The sequence below is a fragment of the Psittacula echo genome (genome assembly GCF_963264785.1).
Source record: "Psittacula echo genome assembly, chromosome: 4".
In the NCBI taxonomy this organism is placed as follows: Eukaryota; Metazoa; Chordata; class Aves; order Psittaciformes; family Psittacidae; genus Psittacula; species Psittacula echo.
Genome location: NC_137738.1, coordinates 84,075,667 through 84,094,852, shown reverse-complemented (window position 1 = coordinate 84,094,852; position 19,186 = coordinate 84,075,667). Strand labels below are relative to the sequence as shown.

At 41.0% G+C, this 19,186-nt stretch overlaps 1 protein-coding gene across 4 annotated transcripts in view; it reads left to right on the top strand.

Moving 5' to 3' along the window:
- Positions 1-281: 281 nt before the first annotated feature.
- MCPH1 (microcephalin 1) overlaps positions 282-19,186 on the top strand; it is a gene marked incomplete at its 3' end in the record, with an annotated part of 134,652 nt that continues 115,747 nt past the window's right edge. For 3 of the 4 annotated variants that reach the window (XM_080615409.1, XM_080615412.1, XM_080615411.1), the window contains exons 1-7: positions 282-383; positions 2,583-2,674; positions 5,121-5,239; positions 11,406-11,490; positions 12,128-12,248; positions 12,567-12,707; positions 13,929-14,024. In XM_080615409.1, the coding sequence (XP_080471535.1) occupies positions 365-383; positions 2,583-2,674; positions 5,121-5,239; positions 11,406-11,490; positions 12,128-12,248; positions 12,567-12,707; positions 13,929-14,024 (673 nt within the window). In that variant the 5' untranslated portion in view covers positions 282-364. Of the gene's footprint in view, positions 384-2,582; positions 2,675-3,625; positions 3,689-5,120; positions 5,240-11,405; positions 11,491-12,127; positions 12,249-12,566; positions 12,708-13,928; positions 14,025-19,186 lie in introns of those variants that run through there. The other variant, XM_080615410.1, reaches the window with a different exon arrangement.

Below are 19,186 nucleotides of genomic sequence, written 5' to 3'. Positions count from 1 at the left end.
AGCACCTCAATGTCTTTTTTGCAGAGACGGCCCAGAACTGAACACAGGATTCGAAGACTTCCAGGCCGCCAGAACTACTTTGAGTCCCCGACTTCTACAGCCACGGCACCAACAACGCCCGATCGCCGCCCCTCACGCATTCAGCCCTGCCAAAGACTCCCACACGCGCCGAGACCCCACCAGCACTATGAAACCCACTCTCTCTACCCCGGGGAGCAGCGCGCAGACGCGACTGAGCCCTGGTGCAGCGCGCAGGCGCGCCGATGGAGCGTGATGCAGCGCGCAGGCCCGTCTCAGTATGTGGAGGCGGTTTTAAACTGTGGCGGGTTCTGGAATCTTGGTGTTGAGTTGCGGCGCGCCGCGAATGGAGCCCGTCCTGAAAGGTACTGGCTCGTACGCTGTGCGAGGGGGGGGCGGTGAGGGGAGCCGCCGGGCTGGAGCGGGGAGGCCCCTGCTGATCCCTGAGGTCTTTCCCCTGGTCCTTCTCGGCTGGGCTGTCACTCGCCTCCTTCACGCCCAGTCTTTACCTTGGGGTCGTTCCGGCACTCGGGGCGGGTCAGTCTCCAGCTTGACCCCGTGGCGTTTCTTTCCCATGGGGAAAGGGTTTCTCTGAGGAGTTGCGCTGACTCATCGCGAACGCGCCTGAAAATGGGCGGTGGCGTCTCGGCATGCCCCAGAGGGTGTCGGGCTGTGCGCGGCCGCAGCCAGGCCAGACTGAGCAGGCGATGGGGCGGGAAGGGCTGGAAGCTTCCCGCAGGCAGGGAGTGTAGGGGTGACCGCTCCTTCGGGTGGCTCCCGGCCGGTGCCGCGGCCCCTTTTGCTGCGACGTATCGGTGCCTGCCTTGTTCTTTCTGGCCAGGTCAGCCATGGCTAGATCCTGTCTAGTTTCTTCTCCATGTTTTTAAGCTTCTGCCTCGCTAGGTTGCCCTCTGATGTCTGTTTCCCCCAACTATCACTATCTTCTCTGAGATCTTCCTGCATAAGTTGGCCTTTACAAGACCAAAGCTGTACTCTGAGCTCTTCTACTTCGAAAAAACTACAAACCGTTTCTCATTTTCCTTTTTATCAACTGAACAAAAACTACGAAGTGCCTTGTCTTTTGTTGGAGTATATTTGATTAGCTAAAATTGGCCAACTGTTGTAACATGCAGCTTTGATCCTACTGCAGGTGCATGCAGCCTTGAAGTAATGTTCCTCTAAGTTCCTAGTTTGGACCTTCACTGAAATGCTGTAAAATATTTTTCTAAGAGAATTGTAAATGTGAACTTTCTGTAAATGTAAGGTATTAGTTTTTTGAATGCAAGTCCATTTTTTTTTTTTTTTTGCAATAGAAAAATCGAGACAAAAAGCAAATCTGGCAAAAGCTGTCTTGGTCCAGTAGTAGAATGAGCACAATTAAAAGCACATTGGAGCCGATTTGTGTTAAGTTCCCATATATATCTGAAGTCAAAGTACTTACAAGATTTTACCATGTAGTTTGGCTAAGGAGGTGGTTTGTGTTCCGTATTTCTTGTGTGTTAAAAGTATTTCTAGAAATTACAAAAATATGTTAATCTTTATAAAAGTGCTTCTACTGTTGGAGTGTTATTCAGATTTTCATTTAGAAAGAAAACAGAAGAAAACTACTTAATTAATCAGAAGGACATACATAGTAACCAACATAATTAAGCAGTGCTTGCCAAGGATGACCTTTTTAAATTGACAGAGTTTTATTCATGAGTTCTGAGAGTTGTCTCACCCGCAGTTTGTGTAAAGTGGGGTTTTTTTTGTGAACCAGCCTTCTTCCAATATTCTGGAAATTTACTGACTTCTCACTCAAAATGGGAAACTAGCGTGTTTAATGGAGCTGTTGGTCACTTCAGTGTACATCCTAAGTAAAATCAGTGTTATGAATTTCATTTGCTTATCCTTCCATGTCCATACTTCTGGGATTGTTTGTTTAAAGACCTCAGCCGAGGCTGATTTCATTCCTTGAAGAGATTATTAATCTGGTTGATAAAGGAAGCTACTTAAATGTGATATACCTGAAGTTACATAATGCAGCTGGCAATGAAATTGTATTGGCTCCTGTGATATGTACATAATTTGTGGTGATTCAGTATAAATAAGGTGGAATTTGAAGTAATTTGGAAAATGTTAAGTAATATTTTTGCAGAGTTTTCTGCATGTTTTTGGAGGGAATAATTCCATTGTGTTTGTTTTGTTATATTCTGTAACTTGTGTTATATCAACTTGTCTTAAAATTTTTTATTAACCTGAAGATGAGCAGTGATTAATAAGAGTAAGCAGTCTTGTAGAGGCACTGCGTTTCTTATTTAAGCTGGTAGTGTATTTTAAATAGAGTAAATGAAAAGTTGTTTAAGCAGTGTCAAACTTCTAAGCTTATTCCATTACAACTGTTCTAAGGGACAGAAGTTCTCTAAGAAGAACATTCTGCTGCTACCATCTGACACTCAGTTTATTAAAAGCTACATTTGCTACTGAATGCAGCATGTGTGAAAGTAAAATTCTGTTGGAAAGGCAGTTTAACCAATTTTATCATAGGGTATACTTCATTAGCTGTTTGTTTTCTTCTGATACAGGTATTTCCGCATTTGTAGAAGTTTGGTCATCCAACAGAACAGAAAATTACTCAGAAACCTTTGAACAGCAACTTCTTGATATGGGAGCAAAAGTAAGGAAACTATTTTGTAATAAACAGAATAGGAAGGATCTTAATTAGAAATTAGCTTACTTGTTCTGCTTGTTAGGTATATTTCTTTGTGGTATGAGTTCTTTAAGTGCAAGAAGGATAATCACGGACCTGAGAATAAAGGAAAGCACTGTAAAATTCTTACTAGTGACAGATGGGAAATGTATTAAAGCCTCCGTGTATCTATAAACCTCTTTGTGTAGTAATATGATGGCATTCATTTGCTATGAAGTATTGGACTTGCCACATACTGTGGGCAAATCAAATCAGAGTGTTTAAAACCTGTGGTTTTCAAGTACTTACCTTATGTTGTTTTGTGTTCTTTAACTTGTAGGCAGCTGCTCTATTGTTACTAAAATGTTTTCTAATCTGAGTACCATGACATTTTCTTCTTTCATTTACTCTCCCACATATGTGGTTCAGCTCCAGAAAGTGCTAGTAAAAATATATATAAGAGTCTTAGTATATGGTTTGGTTTTTTTTTTTTCCCATCTCAAGTATTGCTGAATTGTAGGTACAAAATACGTGTAATTGCCAGCTGTAGAATTTCAACCAGAGACCAAAATCAATCTGGTATTTTCCCTTCTTGCACATTATCACCAGTTAATGGAGATCTTTACAGCCCACATTTGTGCTCTAAATAACACTTGCATGAACTTCCAATGCTCTTCAATTGGATGTGTGTAGGTGTATTTTGTATTTTGCCGTAGTTTTTGAAATCGTGCTGATCTCCCCAAAGCCTCTCTTTCTGTGTGAATTTAGCTGAGATAGTGACAGAAGAATAACTGTTTTTATTATAGAAGCAAATACAACTCTCAATGAATAATTCAAGCAATATTTCTTGTTATTTTGTGCTGTGCTGTTAGACCTATGTAATCTCTTCTGATATTAGATTTTTCTTACAGAAAATGAAAAAATCATAAGTAGTCACATGGAGTGGAAGGTGCTGGCGGATGATACAGATGAGCCTCTTTAGCAGATCCCATGACTGAAAAGGTGTAGTCACGTGACTGAGCATGTGATAGCGAACTGGCTTGGCTCACTGTGTCAGGAAATAAAATTCTGAATTAGTTTTTCCACTACTTTCTGTACTAGCTGTTTCATAGAATAGTTAGGGTTGGAAAGGAACTTAAGATCATCTAGTTCAAACCCCCCTGCCACGGGCAGGGACACCTCACACTAAACCATGCCACACAAGGTTGTGTCCAACCTGGCCGTGAACACTGCCAGGGATAGAGCACTCACAGCCTCCCTGGGCAACCCATTCCAATGCCTCACCACCCTCACAGTAAAGAATTTCTTCCTTATATCCAATCTAAACTTCCCCTGTTTAAGTTTGAACCCATTACCCCTTGTCCTGTCACTACAGTCCCTAGTGAAGAGTCCCTCCCGAGCATCCTTGTAGGCCCCCTTCAGATACTGGAAGGCTGCTCTGAGGTCTCCACGCAGCCTTCTCTTCTCCAGGCTGAACAGCCCCAACTTTCTCAGCCTATCTTCATACGGGAGGTGCTCCAGTCCCCTGATCATCCTCGTGGCCCTCCTCTGCCCTTGTTCCAACAGTTCCATGCCCTTTTTATGTTGAGGACACCAGAACTGCACACAATACTCCAAGTGAGGTCTCACCAGAGCAGAGTAGTGGGGCAGGATCACCTCCCTCGATCTGCAGGTCACGTCCTCTTGATGCAGCCCAGGATATGGTTGGCTTTCTGGGCTGCAAGCTCACACTGCTGGCTCACGTTCATTTTCTCATCGACCAACACCCCCAAGTCCTTCTTCGCAGGGTTGCTCTGAATCTCTTCTTTGCCCAACCTGTAGCTGTGCCTGGGATTGCTCCAACCCAGGTGTGGGACCTTGCACTTGGCGTGGTTAAACTTCATCAGGTTGGCATCAGCCCACCTCACAAGTGTGTCAAGGTCCCTCTGGATGGCATCCCTTCCCTCCAGCGTATCAACCGAACCACACAGCTTGGTGTCATCGGCAAACTTGCTGAGGGTGCGCTCAATCCCACTGTCCATGTCACTGACAAAGATGTTGAACAATACCAGTCCCAACACCTATCCCTGAGGGACACCACTAGTTTCACAAGAAATGATGTTGGGCTACGTGAATAAAAATGTTGCAAGATTAGTGATACAGCTAGGGCAGGGAGATGAAAATGGTTAACCTATAAAGAAGAAGTTTGAGAGCAAAAGGAGGCTACTGTAGCTCTCTAGCATGCATTGCATTGGCTTGGCTAATGAGACTTGAGTTTTGATTGCTTGAGCCTTCTTGCAGAGATAAGAAAGATCAAGAGTCCTTGACATTATGTTTAGAATAAGTTTTTATGCTAATGGTTTATACATTAAAAATGGACTATGCTAGCTTATTTCATTAGCATTTTCTGATTATTGGACTTAAAAGATGAGCTCTCTTTGTACTTCTTCTGCAGGTTTCAAGAACTTTGAACAAGCACGTGACCCATGTAGTCTTCAAAGATGGACATTTGGCTACATGGAGAAAAGCACAGAAGATGGGCGTAAAAATAGTTTCTGTACTCTGGGTGGAGAAGTGAGTGCTTGTGAATATGTGACATATTCCAGAGATAATGGATTCTAGTATTGTTTTATTTAAAAACTGAAGTACAGAACTTGGTTGGTTGTTTTTTTTTTTTAATTTATTTGAAATAGTGATAAATCTGTGAGTAAATAAGTTTCCTATGACATTTTGCTATTATAGAGCACATTACTTGTATAAAAAGATAAAATGTTAATTCTTAAAAAATGAATGCATTGAGGTAGTTCCATAGTAGAACCATTCAGTGTTCCAGTCCTTTGCTCTCAGCTGACATGCATAGGCAGTGAAGACTAGATGCTTATGTTGAATAGAATTCTTTCTTTTTTTTTTTTTTTGTTTTGAAAAAGCATCAGGGACATTTTACTGTTTCTGTACTTAGCTTCTGTAGACAGAGTGTCTCCTAGCGAGAAATAAAGAGATCCACATGTAATCTGGCTTTTAAGACATTTGGAAAAATCAGAGCAGCACTGCTTGAAGATTTTCAGCTACCATACAGGAAAAAGTTAAATTAAAAAAAGAAAAAATAGATTTAGCTGTGCAGCCACTCCATGAGAATTTGCTAGTCCATAGCTGCTTCTCTGAGTTTGCAAAGTGGTTGTGAGGCCAAACTTAGATTTCAGATGAAGTATAAAAACATGTTGTTTAAGAACATGCATGTGTTAAACACTCCAATTGGTGATTTACTGTGATGAAAGAAATTAGAATGTAAGTAAAGAGGCTCTCTCCTATACCAACTGTAATATGCATGGAGAGATAGAAGTCTGCTAAGTGCAAAAGTAAAAATAAAAAACAGGGGGATGCAAAGCTGAGCTCTGCAGCTACTTAAATGTAGGCCAGTGCAACCATAAAATTTCTGATACACATCAGAAAAAGAAATTCATGCAGTTCTGCAGAAGCATCCAGTTTTAATACCGAGGAAGAAATACCTAAGTTCCCAGATATGAGGGTGGTGCAAAATTCTGTCTGTGTGAATATACCTTTCTTGGACCTGGTGCCACTGAGTGTGGGGAAAATGGTCATTTCAGTAGGAATCTTTGGTTGTAAAATTAAATATGCTGTTCAAATGGCTAAATGTATAAATCTGGAATTTGAAACCTTAGTCATAAGAATTATAAACTGTTCGAGGACTTGGATGTGCTAAGAGGATCCCAGAAAAGTCCAGGTGAGTAGCATCTGCAACAGAAGAAGAATGAGAGTGCCTTACAGGGGAAAGTCTAGGATGTGACATACAAGAATGCTTTCTCTGTTACAGCAGTTTCACTACAAGAGGAACCTGTGCAATACTGGCAGGTATTGAGTGGATGAGCACTGCAGAAAGCTCAGATGGACAGCTAGATGTGTGATACTGTAGGGGACAGTATGAAGCCTTGAGGTGTAAAAGCCTCAAGCAACTTTAACTATTCCTGTATATCAGCAACAAAGGAAAAAACTTAAGCTGTTTTGTAGGAAAGAGAAGGCTAGCATCTTTCTGGGGTTTTTTTCTGAAGCTGACACTGGACAAAGTAAGGTCTTGGTATATGGCTTAGAAGGAAGGTTTGTTGGAACAGAGGGATTCATCTGGAATAGAGGTACATTATTACGGAGCAAGATCCAAGCTGTGGATTGATTGAACTTCTCTGTAATCTTTCTCTCCTACTTTTTAGTTTAAAGTTAGTGCAGAAAGGTACACAAGAATATAAAACTTAAACTGGTGTATACTCTTCGCAGAATTCAGAGGAGTATCATATTCTTAAGCAAAGTATGGGTCAGGAGTGGTAAAAGCTTACATAAGAGAAAATAATGTGTAGTCTCACTAGTCATGGAATTACACGAATGAGGTATAGACAATACAAAATTAAAATGAGTGTGTTAGCATACATGCTAATTTTTTTTTTTTTGTAGTAAGATGAGAGAACTGGAGTGTGTGACTTGAAATTATGTATGCCTACCATATCACCTCAGAGGTTTGGCAGGCAGAAGACAGTCTGAACCCTGGGACAATGTAAACAAGAAGGACTGAATATAGTATGTGCCAGTAAAAAGTGGTTCTGTATGAATGGAAGCTTAGTTTGAACCTGCTAACTGTGTAAGCAAATAATGCAGAATTTGCATGACTTGAAGTTTTAGCATTACTAAAAAAAAGAAGGCTTGATTAACCAGCTGCTCTATTCAATAGCAAGCGTAATGTTCTCAGAATGGTCAGAAATGCTGTGAAATTTAATTTTAGGGAATGTAATAGTAAGGGGTGACTTTTTAGTGTAGACTGGGGATTAGGTGACTCCTATTGGAGCACAGTGCAAAGCAAAATATTTTAGTTATTGCTTCATCTTAATTCGTGTGTGGATGGTTGTTCAAAATATTTCATAGAATCTTCTTGTAAGTACAGACACAGCTATACTACCAGTGTTCATACTGTAACACCAAAAGTAAGACAGTGAAGGGAATAAAATTCTTACTGATATCAAGGAGACTATTTAAATCTTAAATCCTCTTAAGTATATTGGAAAGATGATCATATTGTATGAGGGGAAATTTAAGATTTTGAGACTCACAGGAAATGTTTTCATATGATTGTCACCTCAGCAGTAGTCAAAAATCAAATAGAACATAAAAACTCATGTAGTGGAATGACATGGTTTTTATCATGGTTACACACTTGGAATGTTGTTTCGTAAGACACAATGGAAGACAAGAATGCTTCAGCCTGGAAAAAATGTGGGAGGGGGAGAGACTCTTGCGAACACCAAGGTTCATATGAGGAGTCTGAGTGGGAAATGAATATGTATTTTCCAGTAGAAGAATTGGAAATCATCACATGAATATGTCTGGAGACAGATTCAGAGAATCATAGAATACCAGGTTGGAAGGGACCTCAAGAATCATGGTCCAACCTTCCCTGGCAAAAGCACAGTCTATACAAGGTGGCCAGCACCCTGTCCAGGTGAATCTTAAAACTGTCCAATGCTGGGGAATCCACTACTTCCCTGGGGAGATTATTCCAATGGCTGTTGTAACAAATTTTCCTCTAGAATCTAACTGGAATCTCCCCAGGAGTAACTTATACAGAAAACAGTAAATAATCATTTTTAGTAAAACACAGTTTAGGCTGGAGAGCTCCTTGTTGCAGAGTCATATTCAGCAAGGATTTATACTGGTTACAAAAATGCTGAAGCAATTAAACATTTGGTTTTATCAAAAAACAGATACAGTATGGTATCTGATGATCTCTAAACCAGAAATCTGTGGAACATAGCAAAGTAAACTGGGAATGTTTGGCTGTGTTTTCATGTTTTTACATACTTCTGGGAATCTTGGTATTGGAAACAGAATGCTGCAGTATATGGTATTTAATCTGGATGCTAGTTTTTTATGTTTGAGCTTTAAAAACACCAGACAAGGAAGCAAATCATAAGCAATTACTCCAGCATTTCCTGGTGGTTCTGGTTTGTGCAAAATACTCCCGATTAACAGCTACTTCCAAACTGTTATGCATGCCTACTAGTGTTATTTTCCCCTGAGCAGTGCTTGAACCTCTCAGAGGAACATGTCCATGATCTGAAAATATTATAGTACTTGCTTTTCTCCATAAAAGCAAGAACACATTATAATGGTTTGTACAGTATTTGGTGAACATTGCCTTGTTGAACTATTACTGGAAACTTCTGCTTCACAGTACAAGCATATATTTGAATCTAAACTGAATCATAGAATCATAGAATAGTTAGGGTTGGAAAGGACCTTAAGATCATCTAGTTCAAACCCCCCTGCCATGGGCAGGGACACCCCACACTAAATCATGCCACCTAAGGCCTCATCCAACCTGGCCTTGAACACCGCCAAGGATGGAGCATTCACAACCTCCCTGGGCAACCCATTCCAGTGCCTCACCACCCTCTCAATAAAGAATTTCTTCCTTATATGCAATCTAAGCTTTCCCTGTTTAAGTTTGAACCCGTTACCCCTTGTTCTGTCACTACAGTCCCTGAAGAATAGTCCCTCCCGAGCATCCTTATAGGCCTCCTTCAGATCCTATAAGGCTGCTCTGAGGTCTCCACGCAGCCTTCTCTTCTCCAGGCTGAACAGCCCCAACTTTCTCAGCCTGTCTTCATGAGGGAGGTGCTCCAGTCCCCTGATCATCCTCATGGCCCTCCTCTGGACTTGTTCCAACAGTTCCATGTCCTTTTTATGTTGAGGACACTGGAACTGTACACAATACTCCAAGTGAGGTCTTACGAGAGCAGAGTAGAGGGGCAGGATCACCTCCTTCGACCTGCTGGTCATGCTCCTCTTGATGCAGCCCAGGATATGGTTGGCTTTCTGGGCTGCGAGCGCACACTGAAGCCGGCTCATGTTCACTTTCTCATTGACCAACACCCCCAAGTCCTTCTCCGCAGGGCTGCTCTGAATCTCTTCTTTGCCCAACCTGTAGCTATGCCTGGGATTGCTCCAACCCAGGTGTAGGACCTTGCACTTGGCATGGTTAATGAATGCAGTTCTACAGTTTAATAGGAAGTAATTTGATTAGGAAGAAGACTCTTTAAGATGACAGTTGAATTTCCTCAAAAAAATAACAACTCTAGAGTAAATGTATTCTTAATTTTTTTATATGTGTTGTTTCCCTTTTGTGTTTTCTAAGAATTGTAGATATGTCTGACTTTAAAGATAGTGCACATAATCGTGGACTTGCTTTAAGAGTCATGCAAATAAATTATAAGTTTAATTCAAAATGAGTGACAGCTTTTGGATCACTGAAAAAAATAGTACTTTAATTCAAATACTTCAGTGAGCAACCTAAAAAAAATAAAAATCAAAACCCAACAAAAAGAACCCTACATAAAATAGAATTACTATAATCCATGTACAAATTAAGAATACTTAATCTAACCCATAACTGGGAAACTTTACCGGTATATTCTTAGTACAGTAACTCCTGTCACAAACATGATAGATAAATCATTTACATTCAGATTTGTCTGCAAAGTAAAAAATGCTCATAACATATTTAGTGGTCAAATTTATTATGCTTAGCCTCTCTGAATCAACAAAATCTCTGAATTAATGTAAGTTTTAACGCAGTTTACATCTATGCTGATTATTATCCAGAATTTAATAACAGCTACTGAAGCTCAGCATGTTGAGTATCATCTCTGTTTCATGCTCCAGAGAATTCTAAACTCTTAACTCGGTTAGTTTGACAAAAACATGTCATGGTTTGGCTTCTTATTCAATACTGAGTAACAAAGCATTGGATTATAATTCTGCAGTTACAAACTTTATAGCAGTTAGATCACTAGGTGTCACTAGAATCACAGTTTTGAATGACTTCTGAGGAAACTAGTGTAGTCCGTTGATGTTCTATGCTTTTTTTTTTCATAATTAGTTTATTTATTGTTTGATAATAAAACTGTATTGATCTATTTTGATCAAAAGAACTTTTATGTATTAACCAATTTCTTGTCTTGACATCATTCTTAGTGTTCTCATTAGGTAACATTAGTCCCACTGTTCTCAAGTCAGTCTTTGAAATGAAAAGACAGGAAAAACAGGGGGTAAGGTGTCAGTTGGAGTTTTTGGTTTTGTAATTAAAAAAGTTTGCATAAATATAGATGGCCCTTCAATAAGGGGCTGGTTTTAGCATTGCATATACACAGAGGAGGCAGAAAACTGAGACTTAGGGCTAAGATATAAAGGCATGATCAGATGACGCCTCCTTCTTCATTTGCCTGAATAAGGTCCTCCACCCCATGGCATTCTGTAGATTATAGTTGGGAGTTTACTGTCATCACAGTGACCAATTTGAGGCAAGTTAAGGTTATGGTTGCTGGGTAGTGAACAGTTAAAGCCTACAGTCCTCACAAGTTGGGTAAATTTGAGATTCATGAGAATCTGGCCAAAAGGACTTAATATAATGATTTTTGAATGTGTGGAAAATAAAATATGAGTGGGAATCTTTGGGTTTCAGAACAACAATTTAGAGAGCATCGTTAGGACAAAAAAATATGTCCTATATTTGGTGCATCATATATATAGATTTTTTTATTCCCCATTGAAGTATTTATGCTGAGGATACACACTGAGGAAGGGTTGGTGTTTTATTATTACAGAGCTTAGATGACTGTTTTTGCAATAAAGTTTCTCGTTCTTAAAAACATAAACACAACTGCTCTAATTTATTATACAGGTGTCGAGAAACTAGAGTACATGTTGATGAAGCCTTATTTCCTGTGGTAGCTGCTAATGAAGAATTGCCACAACCAATCAAAAAAGTGAGTATGTGGGTATGGGTGGTTTTGTTTTGGTTTTTTTTTTTCATAGGCCTAGACTAGTAAACTTTAAAGTCTGAATTTGACTTCCTGACCTCAAGTATTTGAGTTGTTCATTATCAGGATATTCTGTAAGCTGTATGTGTCTGAGTAGGTTTTTGGAGGTGGGCTATGGCTACGATGATATGATATCTGGAGAAAGTATAATAAAAGAGATTTTATATTTATGAATAAAGAAGTTAAGGTTTAAGCTAAAATGACATAATGACATAAAACATCTCTGATGTGGTTTATGTTTCACTGAGTTGCAACAAATGCTAAAACACTGGTATTTAGAAAAAAAAAAAAAATCTTTCAAGCCTTAGCTTTGCTACAAGCAAAAAGGAAAAGATGGTTATTTAGTCTGCTTTTTAATAAAATCTAACATGAAAAAAAATCTGCTAGGTTCTTTCTTCTTTTGTATTAACGTTTTCCAAAGCATGCTTTAACTTTTGCTATTACCTGTGACTCTCAAGGAAGTGCTAGGAAGCATAGTTAGGCACTGATGATAAATACTATGGCAAAGTGGTAAGCAAATAAGAAGTGTAGTTACTTCTGGCAGTTTTATACCATATAATTGATAGCTTTTTGTGTCTTGTAGCACAAATGTATGCAGCCAAAAGACTTTGTTGAAAGAACTCCAGAAAATGATAGAAAGCTGCAGAAAAGATTGGACCAGATGGCTAAAGAATTAGCCATACAGAAGATAGCAGTTAATGCTGGTAAGAGCTACTTTAGACTAAGATTCAAACATCTTCAGTTATTTCCTTAAAGTACTTGATGGGGTTTTGTTTTGTGTGTTTGGTTTGATTGGCTGGGTTTGGGTTTGTTTGGTTTTACTTCTATGCATTTTTAAGTATGTTTTTACTTGCAAAGTTGACTTAGTTTTTACAGAGTTCTTTGCAATTTGCAGTATTAAGGCATCTGTAGTGATGTTAAGAGAACCAAAGGAACCTATTTTTTTCCAGTTTTTGGGGAAAAAAATTTGAGATTGTTATAGCACATAAATACTAATGTACAAATGCAATTTCTTTGTGTAGAAATTGATGTACCAGTTCTACTATTTGAAGACAATGGTTCACTTGTATACAGCCCTGTTAATAAGGTGAAAGATCAATACAGTGCAATGGAAAGAAGAATAAAGGAGATGAAGGAAAAAAGAGAAAATATTTCTCCTACTGGTAAGGAGTTAAATTTTACCTATCCATGCACAAATGGCTACCATCTTTATTGCTGAATTTCTGGTTCTTTTGTCTTGCTCTGGCCTTCAAACCTTTTCTTATATCTTGATTGCAATGTCCTCCCTGCTTGCCAGGTTTCAAGTAGTTGTGAATGCTTTAGCTTTTAGTTCCTTTCCATCAAAGGGCACAAGAAATCATGGAAGATAATGATTGCAGAGAGGAATTTCTTAATGGTTAGACTGCTCAAGAGGACTAAAGTTAAGCTAGACTTTCTAAACTTGTAAATTGATATTACCACAACTTGGTTAAACTTTACAGTGAAACTCTTAAGTCTTCTTTCCTTTTAAATTTTAATGTGAGTGTTGTACTTGACAAAGATTGTAATGGTACTAGTCCCAGGCCAACAGTTCATAAAGTAGTTGAAAATTGACGAGACATCTGTCCAGGTACTGAAGAACAGGATTTAAAAAAATAAATTGGATAACCCAATCAGATAAATCTAATTTATTTCAAAATGCATATCCTGGTGAATTAAATCTAGATTGCAGTTTTCAAATAATTTTTTAGTGTTTCCCTTTCATTACTGTGAAGGCATTGAGGCCTAAGTCATTAGGTTTTGCCAGTTATGATAAAAACTGTTGAAATGTGGAACATCTTTTGAGTGGGTGGGAATCAGTAGTATTTGAAGCTTTAAGAAGTCTATGTCAACTAGACTGTCAGTTTATAATTTCAGAAATAGTTGCGGGAGGAAAGTAAAGAACCAGTGATACATGGATGAAAAAGGAAATTAATTTATTTTGGCATGGCTTTTATTTGTTTTCTCTTCTAGTTTTAAGGTAATGCCTTCAAGCATTTTTAAATGCATTTCTGCTATGTCAGTGCTTTGCTGCTAACTGCGGAATTTGACAGATTATGTAGTAAAATGCCTCAATTAGCTTAGAAAGGTCTTATATTTTCTAAAAAGTTTGCTGTCATTCTTTAGTATCATAGAAATGTGGTTATTTAGAAAAAGAAATTGTTTAAAATTGTAGAAGATGTAGTAGCTTTTTTTCTTAGTATGTAAATTTAGGATACTCTTGAGCAGTCTAATTATTTATATGGTTATAGTTGGCAAAGCAGTGAGTTATGTCTTACAGTTGAGCTGGTTTGAAATATGAATTGATGGTGCGGAAATCTGTATCTTTGCAAGTAGGTCTAACTCATTTATTTACAAATTCCTAGCTTCACAAATGTCTCAGATACTTCCAAGTAGTTCACCAGGAGACTGTCTGCTGCCTACTTGTGTCTTAACTAATTCAGAAGATGCATTGTTACCAGGTAACTAATACAACTTTATATATTACAGAAATTAAAAATAATACATTGCCTGTTTATTTTGTAAAATATGGTATATGGAAATGGGAACTGTATATTTGCTCTATCATTTATATTTAATGCTGAATTATTTTAGTTTTTCTTAACTGGCAAAGTGTGTAGAAGTAAGAATTCAAGGAAAATGGAGCATGAAGAATCACGCTGGGTAATGCTCTGCCTATGGCTGTGATGCTTGTGTCACTTCCTCCTCTTTCTTCACACCCTTTCCTGTTAATGGCTTCTTGACCTGGCGTGGTGTCAGCCTTCTCTGCTCTTACAGTGATCTTGTATAGAATACAGAGTGGGCACTAAACAGTGATAATGGGAAGCAAAAGAGAGAACAGAATGAGGGAGAAACCTCAAAGAACTGACTTGTCTTCCAAATATTCAGTCAAAAAACTTGAATTTAAAAGAAAACCTAACATGTTTTCCAGCTTAGTACATCAGAGATTAAAGAAGTTAACAAAAGCAAAATAAATCAGCCTTTAAAATGTTTTATGGTTGCAAGTGAATTCAAGTAATTTGTTATCAAAGTTCTTATTCTCATGAAGTTAGGGATTTGTTCCTCTGTTTTGGCATAGTACCAGAATATAAGGGCAAAGATTATTATGAAGGCTGTTGAGCTACTTCAGTGGGCATCTTAACAACATTAATCTTAACAGCAGATATATACATCAGACCTCATGTCTTCTGTTGGTTACATGAGCAAAAAGCTGAAGTCAGATGCTGGTGTTTGGTATTAGTAGAAGAGTAAGGAGAGCATGGAGCATTATCTTACAGCCTGAGACAGCTTGTTATCTGTTAGGGAGAAGTAATAGCTTAATACTGGAAGTAGCATAGTTGTACCAACAAACTTTATTTTGCTAAATTAGTTGTGTGCTGATGACGTTGAACAGTGTGATTTTTGAGAGCTTTACCATGAACGTGTCCCTCCAGCATTGCAACTGTGCAATGTAATTGTACATAAGAATAGACCTCCACATCCCATGACAATATTCTGCGTAGCTTCAAACTCTGGTACTGTGTGATAGTGACCCTTTTATTTGTGCTTGCAAAATACTTGAGAGTATGTTGGTTAATAGTGGTTAAAAAAGTTCAAGAATCCAGTTTGAGGATCAAAGCTAACACTTTTTCAGTTGTCAATATGGGAGTCTGATCATGTCGTGAGAAACTTCTTTCATCTCTATATATTTTATTTTTCTTAATTTAGCTAGCTACACCCTATGTTTAAAAATAATAGTTATATTTAGTAAGCAAATAATGTCAAGACTTTCCCTAAAACCTACAGGAGCACTTACAGAAGTATTGCTGAAACTTTGCACTCAGTGTGTATTTAAACAAAACCATCTATTGCAATTATCAGCAGGACTTTTAAAAATGTATTCTGGATAATTAGAGATACAAGCCTATTTCAGAGGTATTTATTGATAAGAGTTCTATATATATATTTATAGATAAGAGTTATTATTAATGGGTGAGGTGAGTAGCTCAAGAGAGGACGCCTTCAACACCTGAGCGAAGGGAAGTTCTGCATCCAGGAGCCTCAATTCAGAGTGGTAAGAGCCACCAAGGGAGCCTCAAGTCCTTGACAGAACTTGCCCAGGAGCCCGCAGCTCAGCCAAGGAGCAGCTGACTCACAGGGGGCGGTGCTGAGTGGTTAAAATCCCACTCCCGGGAGCTTGAGCAACCAGGAGCAAGGCGAGTCAGTTTGTGTGGCAGTTAGCGTGGGCAGGTGAGCAGAATGGTGAGCACCCACCGTATGAGCAGGGCCCAGTCTAGGAGCTCTGCTCTGGCTGCCCCGACGGTGGCCAGTGTAGGCACCCAGACAGAGCCGATGAGAGAGGAGGCTGCAGTGCAGAGCTCGGAGTGTAGACAGTACCTGCACTGGTCTTGTGAGGTGAGGGTGCACAATGGGCAGGGCTGCACTCGGTGCTCCCTGGTGGAGGTCCTCCTGCAGCAGGTGACTGAGCTGCGGGACACTATCAATGAGCTGCAAGATGTCAGGGAAGCTGAGAGGAAGCAGCACTGCTTGCTCCAGAGCCAAACTGTGCAGGGGCCTCAGCGTCCATTGTAGCTCATGCAGGAAAGAAGGAGGCCGCTAACCCGGGAAGCTGGGAAATAGTAACAAAAAAAACAACAAAAAAAGGAGCAAGAAGACAGTTAAAAGCAAGGGGCTTCCGCCTAAATCTGATGTCCCCACCCAGAACCGCTTCACAGTTCTGCAGGGGGCAAATGAGGAAGCACATACCTCACAACATGAACAACTACCTGATGCACTAGTAAAGATCACTACTGGTGCTGCCAGGAAAAAGCGGCGGGTCACAGTGGGAGGGGACTCTGCTTTGAAAGGAACAGAAGCACTCATCTGTCGGCCTGACCCAGTCTCAAGGGGGGTGTGTTGCCTACCAGAGGCACGGATCAGGGATGTTGCAGAGAGGCTGCCTGCTCTAGTGAGTTCCACAGACTATTACCCACTTCTAGTGATCCGTGTGAGTGCTAGTGATATAGATAGCAGTAACCCGGAGAACATTAAGAAGGACTACAGAGCCCTGGGAGAGGTGGTTAGGGGCTCTGGAGCTCAGATAGTCTTTTTGTCAGTTCTCCAGGATAAAGGGGAGGACTCCATAAAGGCTAGGAGGATTGGCCAGGTTAATAAATGGTTAGAAGGGTGATGCCATAGTCAGGGATTTTGGTATCTAGAACATGGGACTCAATTTAGTAGGCCAGGTCTACTGGGGGCTGATGGAGCTAGTCTGGCAAAGAAGAAGAAGAGTGATTTTGGTAGAACCTTGCCAGACTGGTCAAGGTTGCTTTAAACTAGATGTGTTGGGGGAGAGGGGCATTGTTTCATCCCAACACACCCAGTCAGATACCAGCACCTATAATAAATGCTCGGAGCGATGCAGAGATATTCCAGCTGCTCCAGCCAATGAGCCGGCTTCATTTGGAGCTCAGCTCAGATGCCTCTATACAAACACCTGTAGTATAGGGAACAAACGAGGAATTAGAGATGTGTGCACATCTATGGGGATATGATATAATAGGTATCACAGAAACATGGTGGGATGGCTCCTATGACTGGAGTGTTGGAATGGAAGGTTACAGGCTCTTTAGAAGAGACAGGCCCAGCAGATGGGGAGGGGGAGTTGCTATTTGTGTTAGGGATAGGCTGGAGTGTATGGAACGCTGTCTGGGGACGAGTGATCAGTCAACAGAGAGTTTGTGGGTCAAGGTTAAAGGGAGAACAGCTATGGGGGACATTACTGTAGGGAACTGTTACAGACTGCCTGATCAAGAGGACTCTGTGGATGAAGCGTTCTATAGGCAGATAGGAACAGCCTTACTCTTACAGGTCCTTGTCCTCATGGGGGACTTCAACCACCCTGACATGTGTTGGAGTGACGGTACAGCCTGGCACAAGCAATCCAGGAGGTTCCTCGATTGTGTGGAAGACAACTTCCTTCTGCAAGTAATAGAGGAGCTGACAAGGAGAGGTGCCATGCTTGACCTCCTGCTCACAAACAGGGAAGGGCTGGTTGGAAATGTGACGCTCCAGGGCAGCCTTGATTGTAGGGATCATGAGATGGTAGAGTTTGAGATCCTCAGGACAGTGAGAAGAGCGTGCAGCAAGCTCACTGCCCTGGACTTCAAGAGAGCAGACTTTGGCCTCTTCAGGAGACTGCTTAATAAGATTCCATGGGATATAGCCCTAGAGGGCAGGGGGGGCCAAGACTCTTGGTTGTTATTCAAGGATTACCTGCTCCAAGCTCAGGAGTGTTGCATCCCAACTAGAAGGAAGTGCAGCAGGAGGGCCAGGAGACCTCCTTGGATGGATAAGGAACTGCTGAGGAAAATTCAAAGGAAAAAAGAGGCTTATAGAAGGTGGAAGCAGGGACAGGCGGCCTGGGAAGAATACAGGGATTCTATCCGGGAAGCTAGGGACCAGGTGAGGAAGGCTAAGGCCCAGTTAGAATTGAACTTGGCTAGGGATGTTAAGGATAACAGGAAGGGATTCTATAGGTACATAGCGCATAAAAGACAGAGTAGGGACAACGTAGGCCCCCTTCGGAAGATATCTGGAGAACTGGCTACCCAGGATTTGGAGAAGGCCGAGGTTGGTAATAACTTCTTTGCCTCAGTCTTCACTGGCAAAGTCTCTGACCGCACCACCCAAGTCTTGGAAGGCAAATGCAGGGACTGTGAGAATGAAGACCCTAGGCCCACTGTAGGAGAGGATCTGGTTCGAGACCATCTTAAAAACCTGAACGTACACAAGTCCATGGGACCTGATGAAATCCATCCGCGGGTCCTGAAGGAGCTGGTGAATGAAGTTGCTAAGCCACTGTCCATCATATTTGAAAAATCATGGCAGTCAGGTGAAGTTCCCGACGACTGGAAGAAGGGAAATATAACCTCCATTTTCAAGAAGGGGAAAATGGATGACCCGGGGAATTACAGACCAGTCAGTCTCACCTCTGTGCCTGGCAAACTCTTGGAGCAGATTCTCCTGGAAGGCATGCTAAGGCACATGAAAAACAAGGAGGTGGTTGGTGACAGCCAGCATGGCTTCACTAAGGGGAAATCCTGCCTGACCAATTTGGTGGCCTTCTATGATGGGGCTATGGAACTGATGGACAGGGGCAGAGCAGTTGACATCATCTACCTGGACTTGTGCAAAGCGTTCGACACTGTTGCGCATGACATCCTTGTCTCTAAATTGGAGAGACATCAATTTGATGGGTGGACCACTCAGTGGATAAAGAACTGGCTGGATGGCCGCACGCAAAGAGTTGTGGTCAATGGCTCGATGTCCTTCTGGAGACCGGTAACGAGTGGTGTCCCTCAGGGATCGGTGTTGGGACCGGTCTTGTTCAGCATCTTTGTCGGTGACATGGACAGTGGGATTGAGTGCGCCCTCAGCAAGTTTGCCGATGACACCAAGCTGTGTGGTTCGGTTGATACGCTGGAGGGAAGGGATGCCATCCAGAGGGACCTCGACACGCTTGTGAGGTGGGCTGATGCCAGCCTGATGAAGTTTAACCATGGCAAGTGCAAGATCCCACACCTGGGTCGGGGCAATCCCAGGCACAGCTACAGGTTGGGCAGAGAAGTGATTCAGAGCAGCC